Genomic DNA, 20,864 nt, shown 5'->3' with positions numbered 1-20,864 from the left:
ACATAAATCCACAGCAGGTAGATAAATTCTGTTTAACATTCAAATGATCCACGGTATAAATGACGCATATTACAATAGTTATTTAATCTTTATCATACACTGTTTCTCCATAAAAAATTATATGAAAAAAGTATAGAAAATAAGCGCAAATAATGAAATAAAAAATGCAAAATGTTCATTTAAGACAATATTTTGAGGAAAAGAGATAGCATATTTTTCAGCACTGCCTCAGAAGATTCAAGACAGCACTGAATGCACTTAAGAGTAAAATGAAAAGATGGACTGACAGGTTGCACCATAAAGTAAACATTCCCTAAGCACATATATAATTAGTAAAATCGCCCAAAGAAGTAAATAAAGTAATGGAGTAGTGGAAAGGAAAAAAGGAACCAATTAATCTTAAATTTCATTGTTGTTTTGAACAACTATTTTTATATATAGTAGCACTCTTCACATAGCTATCCACAAACCACAAAGTTGTAAAGCAATTAGACTATCATATAAGACTATCAAAACAAAAGTAGGAAACTACATACAATCATACAATGTAAATGAGCTATTTGCCACATAGAAGTTTTTAAAGCATTTGTAAATTGGGCTGAAATACACCTCTGTTTAATGATTTGTTTATGGTTCACCAGCTATAACTACACAAAAGAATAACAGCATTCTCAAACCCAGTTAATCCAGTTTAGTGACACAGGAAACTGGAACCTATCCCGGTAGGCCTAGATGCAAAGTAGAAAGACAGGGTTTGTTCAGGTACACATCCACACTCACATTGTCCTAGTTTAGTGTTTCGAATAACCTAAAAGTTTTTGGAATATAAGAGTAAAATTGGAGAAAAGCTACAGACAGACAGGGACTGGTCGCTCATTTGAACTAAGAATGGTGTATCTGCAAGGCAGAAACATTAACCACTGTTACATCTTGCCTGATGAAGGGGCCTTAGCTGCCTCAAAAGCTTGCATTTGTCATCTATTTAGTTAGCCAATAAAAGGTGTCATTTCACCTTACTTTCTCCTGTATCAATCTATGGCTAATACAGTACAACACTCTACTGCTATGACACCACAAATAGGACAATGTGTTTTAACAAAGGTACAATCTTACTATAGTAAACATACTTAAAAAGCACATATTTGCTAGTTTCAGCACACCACTATTACTATGTACATATATGAAATAAAAGAAAAGACGGTGGCACAGCAGTAGCGCTGCTATCTCACAGTAAGAAGTCCAGGATTTGTATCCCAGATCCTCCCTGCATGGAGGTTGAATGTCCTTAATGTCTGTGTTGATTTTCTCCAAGTGCTCCGGTTACCTCCCACAGTCCAAAAACATGCAGGTTAGGTGTATTGACCATGCCAAATTGGTCATAGGTTGTGTGTGTGGGAGTGTCAGTGTGGTAATCCTGCGATGACCTAGTACCCTGTCCAGGGGATTATTCCTGTCTTGCACCAATATGCCTTTTGGGATAGGATCCAGTACACGTGAACCTGCTCGGAATTAACTGAGCTTAGGAAATGATATCATTTAATATGTTCAGAACAGTGATATATACAAGCATCTGAGTGTTCAAATAACTAATTGAACAAAATCCAGGACCAACAAATATTTTTAAAATTGAGCATTTCTTACAAATTATTAAAATAATATATACAGTATAATATACTTTTTTGAAATTATAATATCATTAAATTTGAAAATGTGTCACATGAAAGTGATACATAAATACACCTCCTCTAAAAACACACCCCATTTTCACCAAATGATATTACTGCATGCAAGAAATGGGGCTGTACAAAGTCTCCAATATCCAAAAAGTCAAAGTTATAGCAATGATTTTAATGCATTAAATAGCAAAAATAGTATTCAGATATACTCATAACAATCATCCATAATACAAGTGAAGTGGAAATCTTCTAATTAGCAGCTTTAAATAGCTCTCTAAAATTGAGAGTTTTAATAGAGATAACATTTGGCAAACTGACAGTCCCTAGGTGTCATAGTTACACCCATTTTAGATGGAAAAAAGTTTCAACGACCTAAATTAAAACACACTATTTTTTTTTCTTTGTGAACTGGTATATTTTGCTTTACAACACTTGAGCATGTGCATTAAAATTTGTACTTTTGTTGCTGCATTGGCAGTTTAAAGGAAAATAGACCACCTTTACTTTGGCACTGTGGAAACCTGCCCATTATCACAAAACAAGCATTCATCCATTAAAAGGTTTTCTACCTCACTTATCCAGTTCAGGGTCACAGGGAGTTGGTGCCTGTTTGGGTAGCATCGAGCACAAGGTGGGAACCAACAACTGGAACCAATTCATTACAGAGTACAATCCATCAGTAACATAACACATACTGCATCTACAACTGGTTTTTATGTCATCCACTGTAAAAGGAGGGATTCATTTGTTATCTAATTAACTGTTACTATTGTATATATTTTAAATACTGGGAGTTTATTTTGACTGTTAGCACTTATGACATCTGCTGTAAAACCACAAAATTTAGGCTTTGAAAACAAAAGAAAATGCTCAGATTGGGCAAAATTGCAGCTGCTAATCTAAATCACATATTGAACACAACATGATTAACTAGTAGGTAGGAATTGATATTTACCACAAAAGGAAAGCAGGGATGTACAGTATGCTGTATTATAGTTTTGTGAATAGCACAGAAAAAAATATGTGCTAAAAACAGAGTTATTCGTTTTGAGCCCTGCTCCTGAATATTATTAAATAAAATTGCTGGAACTCCAAATCAAAAATCCTTTTAAGTCAAAGTTCAGCCTACATTTTGGGTCAATAGAGGGTTCCTGTGAGCCCATGATCTAATTCACCAAGAACTAACATATGGTTTTACTTTTAAAAATAAGATCAGCCTTATTATTTGCCATTAAAACAGATAAAATTATGCTACAAATTGTTGACTAATCTTTGAAGATGAACTTTCTGATTCACTAGAGTCTGAATAAAAGCATCTAGACAATATAGAGTACAGTTTTTTATTTTAACAAGTTGAACTTTCTTTGTAGGAACTGTAGCTTAAACAGTTTTCATTAAGTTGTTTCAGAGACACTGCAAACTTCAAAACTAGTCTTTAATCATTGTAAATATTCCATAAATCTGCAATACAGATTTCAAAAGGAAAAGAAGTATAGAACTGTTAGAAAAATGTGAAAATATCTTAGAAAATAACAAAACATGGCAAAAGTGCTAGAAAATATTTTTATTTATGCCATTGCTAAGAGATATAAATATACAGAATGCATATGAGTTACTGATTGATAACTAAAACTTTAAATTATCAAAACAAACATTAACACAAATATTACAGTATAATGTAAGTGTAGGATGTTATGTAAATGTGTGAATGTAACTATTCTACAATTTCTAGAACAGAATTATATTTAGCTGTATGTAGTAATTCTATAGTTCTTACAGTGTTTAGAACTTAATGCAATATTCTAAAGGTGCACTATAATGCCTTTTTAGATGTTGTAAAAATGGTTATATTACAAGCCTATCAATTTTGTAATTATGCAGTTGTATTATTCAAAAGAGGAGAACTGTTACTGAGTGGACACCAGCCCATAGAAGAACACACTTACTCACACATCCACATACATTCATAGAGGGTCCGGAGATGCTGGGCTACCTGGAGACAGAGGGAGAATTTGCAGACCCCAGGTAGAAGACCGAAATAGCTTGCATGTCTGAGGAATATGCAAAAAACATTTCAGTCATCTATCCATTGAATGTAGTCATACATTGATATTATTCTTTAAACTAGTTACAAATTACAGACTTTAACCAAAAAATGAACCTAAAAGATCCAAATGGTCTCTACAATCACAATATTCTTCCAATTATATATTTATCACAATAAATCATTTGTAAATCAAATCAAGAATCACTTGGTGACTTCATTGTAAAACTATAGCCAGTGTTAAATTAACTCTTATGGTATCAAAGTATCTATTTGAATTGTATATATGGGGAGAGCAGACCCATATGTACAATTTAAAATGTAATTTAACACTGGTTACTTTACTGTGATAATTTCTTATAAAATATTGCATTTTGAATGCACATCTTTTTAAAAATATTATAGCTATTAATATTAATAACAAGATCCACTCTTTTTTCAGATTTCACAATTAATTAAAATAGATATCATCCTGTTAAAGTACAGGAGTTATGTATCAAATGCTTTGTCATCTAAGCCTTTGTCATCTGCCCTCTGAAATTCATGGACGTATTTATCAAAAAACATATAGATTTAGATTCTTCTAATAACTGTACATACAGATTTGTTTTGGGTATTCTACAACATTAATACCATTTAAATACTCTCCACGTTCTTGTTTTTATATAAAGGATGCTTTCCTTATTATAATCATTGTGCTCCACACTGACTAGCATGCTCCGGTAAACAATCATTACAGATATACTTTTCTGGAAATGTGCGCTTCATAATCTCACTTTTTATTTTGTAGAGTGTTATGGGAAATAAATCAGGTATAGTATAAAATTAGGTAAAACTATCTTATAAACTCTAATGTTACCATACATTCCTGATTCATAGATTAAAGGGTTTTAAACAGTACTGGGTTAATGGTTTATGAGAAACTCAGATTTAGGTGGAAGACCACCATCTTCCCCATAAAATACCTGAAAAAGTGGAATCATAAAAATGAATGATTGAATTAGTGCGTGGTCAAAATGAGTGTTTCAAAAACCTGAAATGGTTATTTGTGGCTATATACATAACACATCTCTTCTGCAAAGATCTCACTGGAATTTTAAATGAATTAGCTATCTGTTTTAGTCATCTGATGTTGATTTACATTTTTTCAACATCACCAAAAACCAAACAGCAGAATGGACAAGCTATGTCTCTTTACTCATTTTCTCATCTATAAACATACTTAAAGAGATATCTTTGGAAATTTCATAAAAATAAAACAGTGCTACAGGAGAAAAAGTTGCTTTTCGTAAAAATGTAAGCCGAACTGTATATTGATTATTTAATGTGCATGAATGACACATTTAATATTTTGCCTTAACATTCAAATTATTTGCACACTTGCAAGTAAATTATATCAGTATTAAAGGGATTTTATCTAGCTGTGCAAACCTAGTTAGAATTCCTTTTCTTTGTGAACTACAACTTAAAATCAGTACTCTACAAATAAAATTCAGTGGAAACCTGGAAGTTTTCTTTCTTGCTCTATACATACCTTTATTTACATATAAAATGTAATGATTAATCACCTTAGGAAATACCTATCAAAGGATTCTAAATACTTATTGGTCAGTTTTATCCTCTAATGTCCATTTTCATTAAAGCTTATGAAGAGTGTGTTAGTTTTGTTGAATTTATGAAAGACTTTAGACCATCCAAGTTGTCCAATGTCTAACAATGAACTAAGCACTTTTTTATCTTATTTTTGGAATGTTATAAATGTATAGATACAAATATGAATTTAAAGTTAAGAGTCTGAGTATCCTAAAATATATTAAAATTTTATTGTCCTAATATATACTAAACTATATTTTTCACATCAAATTGTATGGCCTTGCATCAAAGTGGCTTGCATCTTCTATGTACAGTACTATAACTGCAATCATTTTGAAAAGAACTTTTTGACAGAATTCAACATTTTGAAATGCACTATATGAAATAAAGTCTAATTCACTGTGATGAACTGTTTATTATAACACTTGAATTTCAACTGTGTTTAAATCAGCTGGTAGAAAATTATGCTGCTAGCATTTTCATAGATGATACTATCCATATGGCAGCTATAAATGTGTTTCCTGCTACAGTCACAAAATACTCCATAATTAGACTCATATGTAACAACAAAAGTATCACATGTTTGTGCTTAAACACCCCATTAGAGTTAAGCATCACCAGCAGTGGAAAAGCCTGCTGTAGTGCATACCTACTTCATGATTTACTGAGTGCAATGTCAATTGTTGAAAAAGTATGAAAATTACTGTTTTGGACTTTTTTTTTTGTGATAAGACATTCATTTTAAATTTGAGCCACAGTCACTTCCAAGGTATAATAGAGCCAGAGATATTTTCTTTTTTTTTTCTTTCAAGTACTGAGAACTAACTTGATATCTCCCCATGGATCACACATATCCCATACAAAAAACAAGAACTGACATAAATGAAGTATTGACATTTGACCTCTAACCCTACATTTCAGTGACTAAATGTACACAACATTGAATCGTACATTGCCTCAGATCAGGTAATACATTTTACTTGTGTGGCTGCCTGCTCATCAAAGTAAAGTAGACGATCACAGCACAATGTTCAGAAAAGAAAAGATGATCAAAATCTTTACAAGTACTGTACACTAAAAAGAAAGTGAAGTGATCTATTCACTTAAGAAAGCTAAAAATATACAGTTTTTTCCACATCTATGAAATGAAAACACACCGTCATCTATTTCCAATTTAATACACAAAACATCAGATTATGCAAAAAATTAAAAATAGGTAAAAAATATCAGGAGCTAATTGGAAATAAAAACTATTAGCCATCTAAGCCAGTCAAATTAATTGAAGATTCCCCGATAAGTTAATAAAAATGTATTTTATTCTCCTATTTATTGTATTCTACCTTTTTCATAGTATAACAAAATTACTTTTTTATAAGCAAACACCTTGATAACCTTAGCTGGCTTTGCTAAATGAACTTTAGATCACACTAAGGAGTCTTAAGACCCCATCTAAAGAAAATGTTGATAGATATGGAAGTATACTATATCTGAAAGTAAACATGACTTGGTGCTCAGATGAAAAAATGAGACAGGAAAGTTTAAATTAAAAATAGTAGAAGGAGGATAGTCAAAGACTGTTAAAACACCTCCAAGATTTAAAATGATTGAGTATGGTAAATATTTGAAAGACAGCTACAGGTATTTCAGGATTGCATTAAAAAGTGCTGATATGTACTGAAGTAATTATTCAGTATATTATTTTTTTTTTATTGTAAATAAAACAATACATCTGTATTCCATTTAAATATCTTACATGGGTTATGTATTTCCCAAATGTGCAAAATGTGACTATGAGCTAGGAGAGTTGTAAAGATAACCACAGAGTAATTGTGATGTATCTTGCATTATCCTAGATGGACCAGAAACTGCTATTAACAATTACAATTCACTGACAGATGCCATATTTCACGTTTATTAGTTATACATATTGGAATGGTTTTCATTTAAAATTGGCTGATGTGTTTAATTGCATGATCATCACAGTTTTTAACAGTGCTATTTGGTCTAAATGTTTATACCATAAAGCCATGGGTGGCACGGTGGCACAGTGGTAAGCCAAGTCATTGTTAATGTGGAACTTCCATGTTCTCCATGTATAATAGTAAGTTTTCTGCTTGGGTATAATTTTTCATTCACATCCCCAAAAACATGCAGATTTATTTGCATGTCCCAATCATTGGAATGAATGTTGGAGCAAAACTGGATTACCTGAACAAGAACCCCTCGCGCAGACAATGGCAGGACATAGTATTTAAACCTCTGATGGATGATCCATAAACAACTGCACCAGCCACTGTGTCAACAAAAACCTAAATAAGTCATCTAATTTAACAAAGCCACAAACTACAAGTTAAATGTAATTTTTGGCTTTATAAAAAAAAATAGCAGCTAGAGTGTTGCTCTAGGGTTGAAAACTAATCTGCAGATATGGCACTCAATATTACACTCTGATAAACATTATGGTTACAGGTTTCTCATTTCAAGTTCTAAATTAGTAATAATAATAATTCTTTTCATTTATATAGCGCTTTTCTCACTAATCAAAGCCCTCTCCATGCAGGAAGGACCCAGGAAGTAAACTCACAATCTCCTTACTGCAGACTTCCTGAATTTAATGTTTGTGCTGTTTTGCTGTATCTGAAAACATTGCTGTTTGAGTGTACCCTTAGAAACTGCAGAACATCAGACTGACCAAGGAATTTGGGGACCTGGGACTAATAGCTTTGATGCTTTAAAATTCATTTAATTAGTATTTAAAATTATTTAAAAATTACCTTTACTAGAGTTTTAAAATATTATTTTATTTCATAATATTTTAATTTCTTCTAAACAACATAAATAAAAAGCATGCATTGGTATAAACATACATATGTGTTTAACAGTAAACAGAATGTCCAACCAGTGGAATAAAAAAATTAAAATGTCAATCCTTAATAGGAAACATCAGGAAAAATAATTGGTTTCTGTGTATAAAATAAGTAAATGTTTGCTAAATTCCTTTGAAAAGTAAACAATTCCTTTTGTGTGCTTTTGGTTTCATACAATAACAGTGGAAAACAGGGAACAAACAAGTTAAGTTTGAGGTGAAATTAAAAGCTGGAATTGACCTTTGATTGCAGCCACATGGGACCCCACGACCAATGTTGGTAACCACTGGTGTAGTGCAAATAAGTAAAATTATTCAAGGCACATTCACTCCATTTACTGTATGGTGCCTTGCAAAACTACCCAGACCATTTACGAATTTTCAAATATGTCAAATATTGATGATTCTGGCTCTCTGGGCTCTCTGATCCAGCATCTTACTTGAAAGGATGAGTAGTAATTTCTACAAGCTAAATAAGGAAAATAATTAAAATCTTAGTTGTTGGTAATAATGGAAATAATGATGGCATTAGAAATAAACTTAAATACTTTTCATTTAAAGTCAAGGTGGAAGTATAGAATTTGGGTGTAATCATGGACTCTGACCTAAACTCTATATCCATATTACTAGAACTGCATTATTCCATTCAATGAATATTGCAAAAGGTATACCTCTTATAACATTGTAAGATGCTGAAAAAAATCATTCACTTTTTTTTAGTTAATTAGATTACTGTAATGCACTCCTAACTGGAAAATCTAAGAAAGATATATATCATTTGCAGTTAGTTAAGAGTGCAGCAGCAAGAATCTTAACCAGAAAAGGAAAATCTAAGCACATCTCACCAGCCTTAGCATCATTACATTGGTTACCTGTGTTCTTTAGAATTTACTTTATAATGCTGTTAATGGTATACAAAGTCATAAACAATCTTGCCCCTTCCTATATTTTGGTGTGCCTGTCCCCCTACTTTCTAAGTCGCAAACTTAGATATTCTAATAGTGAGCTGCTTATTATTCCAAAAGCAAAGCATAAAAGAAGTGGTGAGGTGGCCTTTTACAGTTATGCACCAAAATGGAATGGAATACTTTAACATTAGAGATATGCTTGGCTAACACGGTGGATCATTTAAAAAAACTATTTAAAACCTGTTTTATTTTTTTATTTTTCATAGCCAGATTTTAGTCCTACTTTTAATAAATTACATATGCATAGAATTATCTTATTATTCTATGAATTAGAAATCATTATTAATTTCAACTTTTTCAGTTCAGTTTTTTCTATAGTGGTGTTCTGAGCCACCTTCACCTGATCAAACCTCAACTAACCATGAGAGCAAAGGCTAGACAAAGTCCAAAAAAACAATAAGGAAGTACTTAAGAACATGTATTCTAGGTAGAATGCCCATTGGGTGTTGAGCAGTTTTTTGGCCTTGGAACCCTTGCAGATTTTGTTTTATTCTCCAGCTTAACTGAAGCTTTTTTTCTGTCCTTTCCAGCCATCTGACCTTATCACTGGACTCATCTTTTGAGACTTAAAATAGATTATACACATAAGGAATCCACCTCTCTATTAATCATATATTTATCTTATTAAAAGTATGGATTTATTTTGTATGTTATTTATTCATTATTATTCTTATCTAATTTCAATTTGTTTTGCTTTGCTTATAAATATTTCCTTGACATTTCTTAAAGCACTTTGAGCTACCTCCTATGTATTAAAATGTGCTAGCTACAGAAATAAATTTAGAAATCCAGCAACAACAGGTATTTACAGACCTTGATCCAATCTGCATTTTTTACAAACTCACATGTGCAAGAACCTAAATTGTAAAGACACAATAAGCTATCTGTCAATTGATATTGTCAATAATCCCAATTCTCCATCCTGGAATAGCTGTGTGACTATTTTTCACTGTATCTTAAGCATATGCTGTTTGCTGTGTATTCAGGCCATGCAAATTAATATTTGACTGAACTGATTTTTGCTACAATAACTGCTTCAAGTCTTTTGCAGTAGGTGTCTCCACAAGTTTTTCATGATGGTTAGGAATGTTTTTTCTCTGTATTCTTGTCAACTTTGCTTCAGCTAATTTAAGTTTCTAGGATAGTGTTTTTGAACCGCCATTTTCAAATAATGTCACAGATTCTGTCCATTTTTTACTCTTAAGCCCTTAAAATACTGCTTTCGCTCTGCACTTGTTTTTTTTTGCTTCGCTGAAAGGTTTGGCTTTTATTGGCCAAACTCAAACAAGCTTCAATGTACAATATCCAGTACTGTGCACCACGTGTTTTCTCTACATATTAGATAACTACCTTGACCCTACACGTAAGAAGCATCAAAAAGTATGACACTGCCATATTTTATAACTGGGATCGTGCTTCTTGGGGTATAAGCAGTGTTATATTTTCACCAAACATAGTTCTTTAAATTTTTGCCAGGAAGCTGTCTTAATGATCAAAAGACCTTCTCCCAAAACCTAGTTGGCTCACTCTAAATGTGCTTGAAGAAGATTTGTTTTGAGTAATGGTTTCTTATTGTCACACTTCTTTAGAGGCCAGTGTTATTTGGAACTCTTTATTTGAACTCTTTATAAAACTAATTGTTAGTCCCTCAGTGGATTTCCTCACATGTCACCTTCTTGCCTCTTGGCATCATTTGGATAATGTGATGCAGATCCAATTGCTTGAATGTCAAGTCCCTGGGACATTCAATTTTAATACAGTCTTTACCTTTTTCCTAATATGTGCATTTTTACCTCCTTACATACTTCGACAGAAAATGTGACAGTAACTACAGGAATGCACAAAAACAAGGCGAGTGTACCTTATTAGGACAATTAGTTTCACATGCGAAAACTGCCAGCAAGAGTCGTATGGTTATGCATTAAGCTTTTTGCATTTTTGATTAAAAAAAAAATCCCCACATCTAAAAAAGTATCTTCAAAATGTTTGTAAGTGTACCATATAAAAATATGAACTTTTACCATACTAACTACTTTATTATTTATCATACCAACTATTCACTATTCATTAACTTTTATAGTTATCATATTGTCTCTCTTTTAAAATACAAAATCATTGTACCTAATATCACAAACAGCACCATTTTCTCTATAACATGATCACAGCCAATTAAAGCCTTGCATTTTATTGTAATAACTAGCATATTTTCACTCACTCTTTGGATTTTTTTTTCAATCTCACTGCTCACCTATACTTTGACTTCTCCCTTTAAAGACCAATACTTTGTCTGATCTTTCCTACTTTATAAACTATCATTTGCTTACCCAGTTTGTCCACATCCCCTCTCTTGCTTTTGCTATTTTTTGGTGTCTGGTTAAAAACCCAGGAACTTGCATGGTAACTTAAAGACCAAGGTGCTAAATGCAAACATTCCGATAACTGGCAAAGAGAGTGTGCCAATTCAACCAAGTAATCATCAAAATTATTTAATAAAAAAGAATTATTTCAATGTCTTATTTTCATGCAATCTAGGTTATTATGTTCACATATGAAATGTTCCCTTATGAGCTCATTTTTAAGTGTAGGAAATCAAAACGTCTAAACTGAATAAGAAAAAATAAAATGCTGACAGTTCTTACACTTGAATATACCTAAAATATTTTTATCAATAATTATGTTTTTTTTGTAAATCTCTTTTTAGTGTTGACTGTCACAATTCTGAGAAAAAAATGAACTTAAGAATTTCATTGTACTATGTACACATTAATTAACCTTGTAATGGACTAAATACAAAATTGTATAATAAACCAAGTATTAGAATTGTCAACCACCAGCCACTGTTCAAAGCTCTGGACATAATAAGAGCATAAATGCACTGATGATACAGAACGTTATGACCACTCCCATATGAAGTAAATGACAACTATTCAACTATCTTGTAATGATGATATGTCAAGATCAGTGGTATATTAGATGGTAAGCTGACACTGGGTACTTGTGGTTGACATCTTGAACATTAAAGACATGGGAAGCTGACTTTTGATAAATCATTATGGCCAGACAATTGTGTCAGAGCAAGGCTTGGGGGGTGTTCATAGTCAGCTGTGATGAGTATCTTCTGACAGTGGTACAAGAAAGGAAAAAACACAAAGCATTAATAGGGTATTAGGCGGCCAAGATTCATCAATGTAAAAGGTCAACTAAGGCTATCCTGTCTTGTACAGGACAGCAGAAAGGCTACTTTGGCACAAATTGCAGATACTTTTAATGATGGTTATGATAGCTATGTGTCAGGACACACAGTGTATTGAACTTGGCTGTGTATGGGTCTGCCCAAAGGAATGAAAAATCAAAAAAAGAGATCTCCTTAATATATTTTTGGTTTCCACTGGAAAAAAATGGAGACATGCTCTTTTGTTTCATGCTTCTCATATTTTTCTCCTTTGGAAAAAATACCCTGGTAGTCTCACAAGAATCTCCTCTTGAGATTCAGCAGAGACCTCAGTAAAGTCACACAACTGGCTCAGATTTTCCAAGCAATGTCTTCACATTTTTTTGCAATTTGAAATGATTTGCATTGTGTGCCCAGTAATACTGTATATGGTGAAATGTATGGACAGTTGTTTATGTTAATAAAACAGTTTACTATAATTACAAAATCATAGTTTTTGCTTCTGAGTAATACTATTAGTTGCTCAAATTGATACTGCTGTGCTCCAACTAGATCACAGTCATTCTGGAATAAAAGGCAGGTTTTGTGGAGTAGTGGTTAAGAAAACTAAATTTCAACCCTGAGTTTGTGGGTTCAAATCCTGTGACTGGCACTGTGTGACCATGATCAGGTCACTTCATCTGCCTGGGCTCCAATTGAAAAAAACAAAAGAAACGTAACCTCATGTATCTCAAATGTGCTACATCACCTTGGATATCCTGGTGAAAAAATAGCATACTAAAATATATCAATAATGTGCTACAATTTTTAAAATTATAACAGAAATACATTTTCTTCAAATGCACTTCAATTGTAAGTATGTACACTTCAAAAAGTATATTTTAAATGGAAATGTACTTAAGCATACTGGAACTTAAGTATAGTTGTTTGAAAGTACAGTTTGGTGTATTTTTTGTATACTTTAAAATAGTATATTATAAATGTAAATTTCCTTTTTTGTATATAAGCATACTAGTTCACAAGTAAAGTGTGTTGTTTACTTTGTATAAGATACATTTTAAACACTTTATTTAAAATATGTTAATGTACATTTATTAAGAATTATACCATTTTCATTTTAGACAATAGTTTTAATGATTCTTTTAAAAAATAATTTTTAAAGTGTTAAAGAAAACTTTTAAAAAGCTAATAAAATGTTCTTTTAATAAATTAATGTATTGATTCGTATACCACTACAGGATGAATTAATTAATAATGTTGTTTCAATATGATGTGAACTACAGTATACAAATTGTTTTGACAGCAGGTAATGGGCTTAAATTGGGCCACATTACCATGAAAAATTGGCCACTGAAAATGTTTGAAACAAACATTTCTGATACCCCAAAGATTAACTACAATTTAAAAATATTGGAATTTAATACACATCAATATTTATTAATTCTTTGGGGACAACATTTCTAGAACTCTGGAATTTTTACTGAGAAGCAAAATGTCTTACTGTCTCTCTAAAAGGAGCAGTTTTACACTCGCTCTAGTTAGTGGAACACCCATGGAGTTCTCACACTGGTGTGGTGAGGGGTGTATTATCTCCATGGAGTTTTTGTACTGTCTTTTACGGACAGTAGACATCCCTGAATAGACTGGATTTGGACCCGATTTGGACTGGAAACCTGTTTTAAACCGTGCAACAATAAAAGATGCAAAAAAGCATTCTGGGATATTTCAGGAAGTTATCAGAGCCTAGAAACGCCTCTTTATGCTCACAACCAACCACATATCTCAGAAGCTAGCATCATAAAAGGCCTCATTCAGCTTCAAAAATGCGAGTGATGCTAATTGATTGCAGTACATCAAAAAGACCTGCTCACAAAAACTCGACAGCACGTTTTTGTAAAAGAAAAAAGATGAAGAATAAAGACATAAGTTTCATTTACTTTGTACAAATAACAATAAATCTATAAATACATGGGGAGAATTTTCATAACTCATGCAGATTCTGGCACCATAAGGTATGATTAATGACTCTGTGTTACATGGAGATGCCATCATAAACGTAGAATTACCAGAGGCAGCGCCAATGCAGAGGGCTCAGAGACGAAGGTACATGTTGCCAAATGATGGAAGTAGGCCGCTGAAATAATTAAATAAGCTTCATTCATAGTGAAAAAATATAAGCCACCTTAAGTTTATCATTTACAGTTATTATTGCCTGGCTATCTAAATAACAAAGACAGCAATTCACATCTGTGTATCGAGAATCAGGGTAAGTACTACTTTGTGCAATCTTTGCCAATTTTGGCAGCACAGTACAATTAGAAAAGCCCTTTTGGTGTTGTTTTTCAGATGCATATGAGAATGCTCATAACTACTTGCTGCCATCAGAAAACAGATTCAGCTTGGACACAGATCCTGGAAGCACAAGGAAGAGAGAGAATCTTAGACATAAAATTTCACAAAACTCATCTCAACTGTTCATCTGTGATATATTGTTTTATGCTAACCAGAAAATCTTATTTTAGGCCAAATCAGAAGTACAATGTTGCACTTTCATCAAGTGATGAAGATGATGACACATACCATCAGCCTCGCAATCTCCGATCTCTATATATATATAAAATCCAACGTCTGTCTGTCTTTGTGTCCACTTTTCACGAGAGAACTATGATTTAGATTGGGTTTTTTTCTATAATTTGCTTGAACATTCCAATGGATTTTGCGACTTCTTTCATCACGCTAAGAATCATAGTTCGCTTGCAGGAGCGATATATTCACGCTAATCCGAGACAGAGGACGCAGGCCAAGGGGAGGGGGAAGCATGATGTCAGGAGATGGGAGCCAGGCAGGACCCTCCTCACTCACGTGCAAGCCTCCGTTCAAGTCGCTCTACCTCTGCGTTTTGGAGTGTGCCTTGCCTCCACTTAGTTACCAATACCTGTTTGCTTACTGATTTTTGAAGTTTGTCCTGTTTCACTACTACACGGGCAGAGCCGCAGGGGATGGCTAGTATTTAATAAAAGTAAGTTGTCTTGTCAGTTTTAAGTATTAAATTGTTAACATGTGATACTTTTAATTTCCATTTTTGTTTAGCCTGGATAGTGCATAACAAAGACAACATCACAAAACCTGCTAACTTGTCATTTTAACGATTTTCTCAATTAGGGGCAGAACAAAAAGCGCTACCATTGTGATTGATGCAACTATTTTCAGGACAAACTTGAAAAGATAAAATAATGGTGTCATCACTATGGAAATATACTGACGTATGCATTTTGGTAGCCTTGCTTACCACCCTGTTTGGTCATCCATTTGGCATGACACTCCTCATACTGAAGGTATTTTGTCTTTGCTTAGTACACTCTGTGTGGTCTGTATACATTGTTCATTCATTCAAAAGAAAAGATATATGCATGATGATGAAAGATCAAGATATTTAAATTACACTTTTTTTCTTTTAACAGGACCCCACCAAATGTACAGTCCCAATGACAGGTCAGCCTCTTTACAACATGCAGGTATGCATGTTATGTGAGGCCTACTGCTCGACCATATATTTTTTCCAACAAACTACATATCAGTGTTTAATGAATAGTCTTATAATGTGTGAAGTAAACATTTGCCCTCCCATTATGGTATTAAAGTAGTATGCATTTTTTCAGGTTTAAGTTGTGCCTTATGGACCACATCACCAAAAAATAGAATTCACCTGAAAGGTAATCCTACACTAATGCATGCACCCATGGGCATTATAATACTTTCATGTGCTGTGACAAAATATTTTCAAAATGTTATTTTATATAATTGTGTAACAAAGACCACATCAGAAAGCCACTGCTATCTTGACATTTTGATAATTTCTCATTCAGGGCCAGAACCACAAATGCTGCCATGAACACCAAGTAAGTAGTTTGTGACTGATGTAGCCTTTCTCAAGACAAACATAAAATAATGATGTCATCACTATGGAAATACACTGATGTATGCATTTGGGAACTTTACTTTCACTTTACTATAATTGTCAAAGTGTGTCAAATTAATTGCTAAGTTATGTAATGTAGCTTTAACAGGTTGCAGGAGATCAGGATCATGAGGGATCCCAGCAGAACCTGACTGATCAAAATGTGCTTGACAGCAAGTATTGTGTATGCATAACACATAGTAGATACAGTAGCAATCTACTTGTACTTTAAAAAGTTTTGATATATTCCTTTTTCCACTACAGATTACTTCTGAACAACAATAGCAGTGATGCGGAAGATACAGGAGGAGCTTATCAACAAACTCTCTAACATCACACAGAAACTGTGCAACATATAAATGTGTAAAAAAAGTACAAGATTATCAATATCATTACTACTTTTATTATTCATATTTTACATTGTACATGAGACTGAAATCAACAATGAAGTTTTCTAGAAAGAAGTGACTTTTTGTTTTAAATGCTTTTTAGTTTAGTTGAGCTTTCTTTATAAATGAGCATTTTTCAAGAAAAGGGTTAGTTAGAAATGTTATCTTGAATTTAGATTGAATTTTTGTTGTTGTGTTTTATATTGTTCTTTTTTGGTGCTGAAGCTCAGGGCCATTGATTTATAATAAATAAAGTACATTTTAATAAATAAAAGTATATTTTAAATCTATTGCAAGTATGCGTAGATTTCTTTAAAAGTACATATAAAGCAATACAATTTAATTATACTGAAAAATATTTAAAATGTTCCACTTCAGTACGTTCAAGTATATTTAACACAAATAAAGTTGATATTGTGTACAATTTAAATACATTTAGCACAAACTTATTTGTTTCAATTTAACACATTTGAAATTTCATTAGTCCTGGCCCAAGTATATTTTGTGTACTTTAGCACACTAGATTTGAATACACTTCAGTATACTTTTTGGGTGGCACGGTGGCACAGTGGTAGCGCGGCTGCCTCACAATTAGGAGACCCGGGTTTGCTACCCGAGTCCACCCTGCGTGGACTTTGCATGTTCTCCCCGTGTCTGCGTGGGTTTCCTCCGGGCGCTCCAGTTTCCTCCCACAGTCCAAAGACATGCAGGTTAGGTGGATTGGAGATTCTAAATTGGCCCTAGTGTGTGCTTGGTGTGTGGGTGTGTTTGTGTGTGTCCTGCGGAGGGTTGGCATCCTGCCCGGGATTGGTTCCTGCCTTGTGCCCAGTGTTGGCTGGGATTGGCTCCAGCAGACCCCCGTGACCCTGTGTTCGGATTCAGCGGGTTGGAAAATGGATGGATGGATATACTTTTTTTCACCTGGGAAAAGTCATCAGTCCAATATTAAGTAAAAAATATAAGTCTTAAAAGTAATTAGAACAAGACTAGAAGAGAACTCACAAAATATTCCATGCTTTTCAAACCAAATTCTTAATTTTATCTCCTTTTATTTTGTATCGTATATCTCCTTTTTGTCTAAGCTATTTCTCCTAAGGAATTTTAGGAGAAACATCTGAGGCAAAGTTGATTCTTAAATGAATAGAAGTGAAAATCTGTTTGAAGTTGCATGAGCTATCAAAGATAAAACTTTGAGCAGTAAACTTTTCCTATGGCTGTGTAGCCGCAAGTCAGTCATAGTGCCCATGCTAACGTTGAAAGCAACATGTAGCCATCATATCCAGTAATAGGAATAATTCAGGTAAGTTACTGCATGATGTATCACCTTTGAAAAATGAACTATTGAAATGTATAAGCACATGCTGATGTCATGTTTAAACTTCCAAAAATCAATCTTCGCGTCTTTTGACTGTTCGGGGTTTTAGCCCAAACGTCAAATAGATGGAATCGTTTTAATTTTGTCTCTGTATTCTGCACATATTAAATTATTCTGCGATACCTCTAGGCCATGTGGAAAGACGTTCTCCACTGACAATGTATTTTACATCGTACGTTACCTCCAGGTAATATAAATCCATTGGTGAGATTTGCGAGTCCAAAAAGTCTTCATAAGTTTCAAACTCTGTTATTACATTGTCAAAAGCCGCAGTTGCCTTGTCTTCCTCCATTTTGGTTGTTTACAGAGCGGTAGCCGTACGGTGCCATAGAAACAGAGACCTCCTCCTGGAACGAGACTGGGCGGAGAGAGAAACAAAGAGTGCCCAGAGTGTGGACAAATACCCGCCAATCATTTTTTAGAGAGCCAATCATATGCAAGAGGCCTTGAACAAGTGGGTTAGGAAAATAGATGGATGGGTCTATACCTGAGAACACAGCAATAAGCAGTCAAGTTCAAACTGCATCTTACGTATGACAAGCCGTTTTAGAATTAAATCACCTTTGTTATTATATAAAGATTGAAATACTGATATCGTTTATTTAAATTTAATAACATCACTTTTAAACTTGATAACTTTTTGAAATATACATCGGATTTTTCAAAGTTTTAGAACGTTTGGAAATTTTAATAATATTTTTAACTTTGAAATCGAACGCAGTAGCCGAAGTTTTCAAGAAGAACGGTTACTTCACCCAGTCGTTTTAAAGTAATATATGACTGGGCCGCTTTATTAAACGGCGCAGATGCCGCCCCATGTAGATCGTTCAAAGAACATGATACAGTATTTAATTGTGTCAGGCGAGTCTGTGAGAAGGTTCAAAATAACGAAGACGGAGGTGCTGATATTTTAATCCAGGAGACTGATTGAAACGGCTGGAAATTTTGCTTTGGCATGCATACTTTTTCTTCTTCTTCTTTCGGCCACTCTTACAAAATTACATACTCCTAAAAATTAACAACTTTAACGCTAACTTTGCAGTCTCCGCAAAAATGCTTTCTAAAACCATTCAATCTGACTAATCCTTATGTATAGCTGAAATCTGAAAATGTTAAAGTCATTGCTAACGTGTCAAGAAACGAGCTAAAATGAATAGGAAGCAAGTTGTACAGGAACACAAGAGTTGTTGAAAAAATACTAAGTACAGTATTTAGTTATAAATGTGATGTCATGTTTTTGAAAGCTGAAATCAAGGTTTCTGAATTTTGATACCAACATTTTGGAAATTTAATACCGCCATTTCAAAATGTGACAGTGTTTAGAAATGTGATGTTGTGGTTTTACTATTTGATATTATCCATTTAACAACTCATATTCATGAGTTGATGTGGGCTCATGTTTGATATCTATCTCTGAAAAATTATTCAGTTTTTAAAATTTTATAGCAGGTTGTTGATAATTTTATATCAATATTTTAAAAATTAAAATTGAATATCAGCATTTTCAAATTTAATATAAAGTTTCTCAAATTAGATATGACCATGTAATAAACAAATATTAACTAGTAGTTAAAAGTAAAGCAGATTAATCTGTCAGCAGTGTTTGTGGTGTAGATTTTGTCAACATTTTAAAATTAAATTTCAAGATTTTTAAATGTGGCATCATTTGATGTTAACTTTAAAAAATATATCTCAAGATTTTAAAATTTAATGTCATATGTTTAAAAGGTCGGTCAGTCAATGATTTTCTAACCTGCTTACTCCTGAACAGGGTCACAGGGGTCTACTGGAGCCTATCCCAGCTAGCATAGGGTGCAAGGCAGCAACAAACCCTGGACAGGGCACAAGTCCATCGCAGGGCTTGTTTAAAAGGTTAAGATTAAAATTGTGAATTTTGGAAATACATTTTTAAATCTTGGTATTTAACAAAAATTCTTGATATCAAGCTTTCAATAGAAGAGATCAAATTTTAAACACAAAATATCAAATTATAAAGGCTTTCTATAGTTGACAGCCTCAGGCACAAGCCAGAAAGCCATCCACAAGGCCCACTCACATTGTGGCAATGTAGAGAAGCCAATCTCCCTAGCAATTTTGGCTGTGGGTGTGGAATGAAAACCTAGGTCATAGGGGTAGGAAGTGCAAGTTTCATATGGTCTGTTATCCAGATGAGATTCGAAACCCACAATTATATAGCTTTGCTCTAACAACTGCCCAATTTTTGCATCTCCATCCAAGATTATGCATTTGCGCCTGCAAGTATATATGCTTCCCCATATAGTATCTGCTGTTCCCAATTAATTGTGTTTATCATAATACAGGTCTTTGATGAAATATTTTTAAAAAGTGAATACCAAAAAGTAGAATTGAGGTGCACTCTGAAAGAACTTAAATTTACACTATTTCAGATTCAGAATGAACAATCGGCTTATCTAAATAAACTAAGGTTTTCAGTTTCAGTTGTGGATGCCATAAGTTTTAATTCCAAATTATGTACTAATTTTTCTAGATTCCCCATTCATTGTATCCAGAACATTCAGTTTTAAACATGTAACAATAAATAAATAAATACTTACAAAATACACATCCTAAACAGTGAACTAAAGCCACATGGGAATGACGTTTTGATTAGAAAACCTGCCTCTCCCCATCATTCATTTCGAAAAGTCCTTCCAATTAATCTTTAGGATTTCTGTTTATGTAAACACTGATCATTCCAGAAGTGTCTGTTTAACAATATTTTAGCAAAAAAGTATTAATTTTGGACATTTTAAGAAACTGACTGGATACCAGACATATGCATTTTATGACATAAGTAACGTG

The 20,864-nt window shown here is 33.3% G+C and overlaps 1 protein-coding gene across 1 annotated transcript in view; it reads right to left on the bottom strand.

Annotated features, from left to right (window-relative positions):
* The window catches only part of cfap299 (cilia and flagella associated protein 299), a 381,432-nt gene extending 363,054 nt beyond the window's left edge, over positions 1-18,378 (bottom strand). Inside the window, exon 1 of the mRNA XM_028805607.2 lies at positions 18,223-18,378. Within this exon, the coding sequence (XP_028661440.1) occupies positions 18,223-18,333 (111 nt within the window). The 5' untranslated portion in view covers positions 18,334-18,378. The remainder of the gene's footprint in view (positions 1-18,222) is intronic.
* Between the last annotated feature and the right edge of the window lie 2,486 nt (positions 18,379-20,864).

This window comes from Erpetoichthys calabaricus, chromosome 7 (assembly GCF_900747795.2).
Source record: "Erpetoichthys calabaricus chromosome 7, fErpCal1.3, whole genome shotgun sequence".
Classification (NCBI taxonomy): Eukaryota; Metazoa; Chordata; class Cladistia; order Polypteriformes; family Polypteridae; genus Erpetoichthys; species Erpetoichthys calabaricus.
Note: the sequence above shows the minus strand (reverse complement) of the source record. Positions and strands in the feature narration are given on the sequence as shown.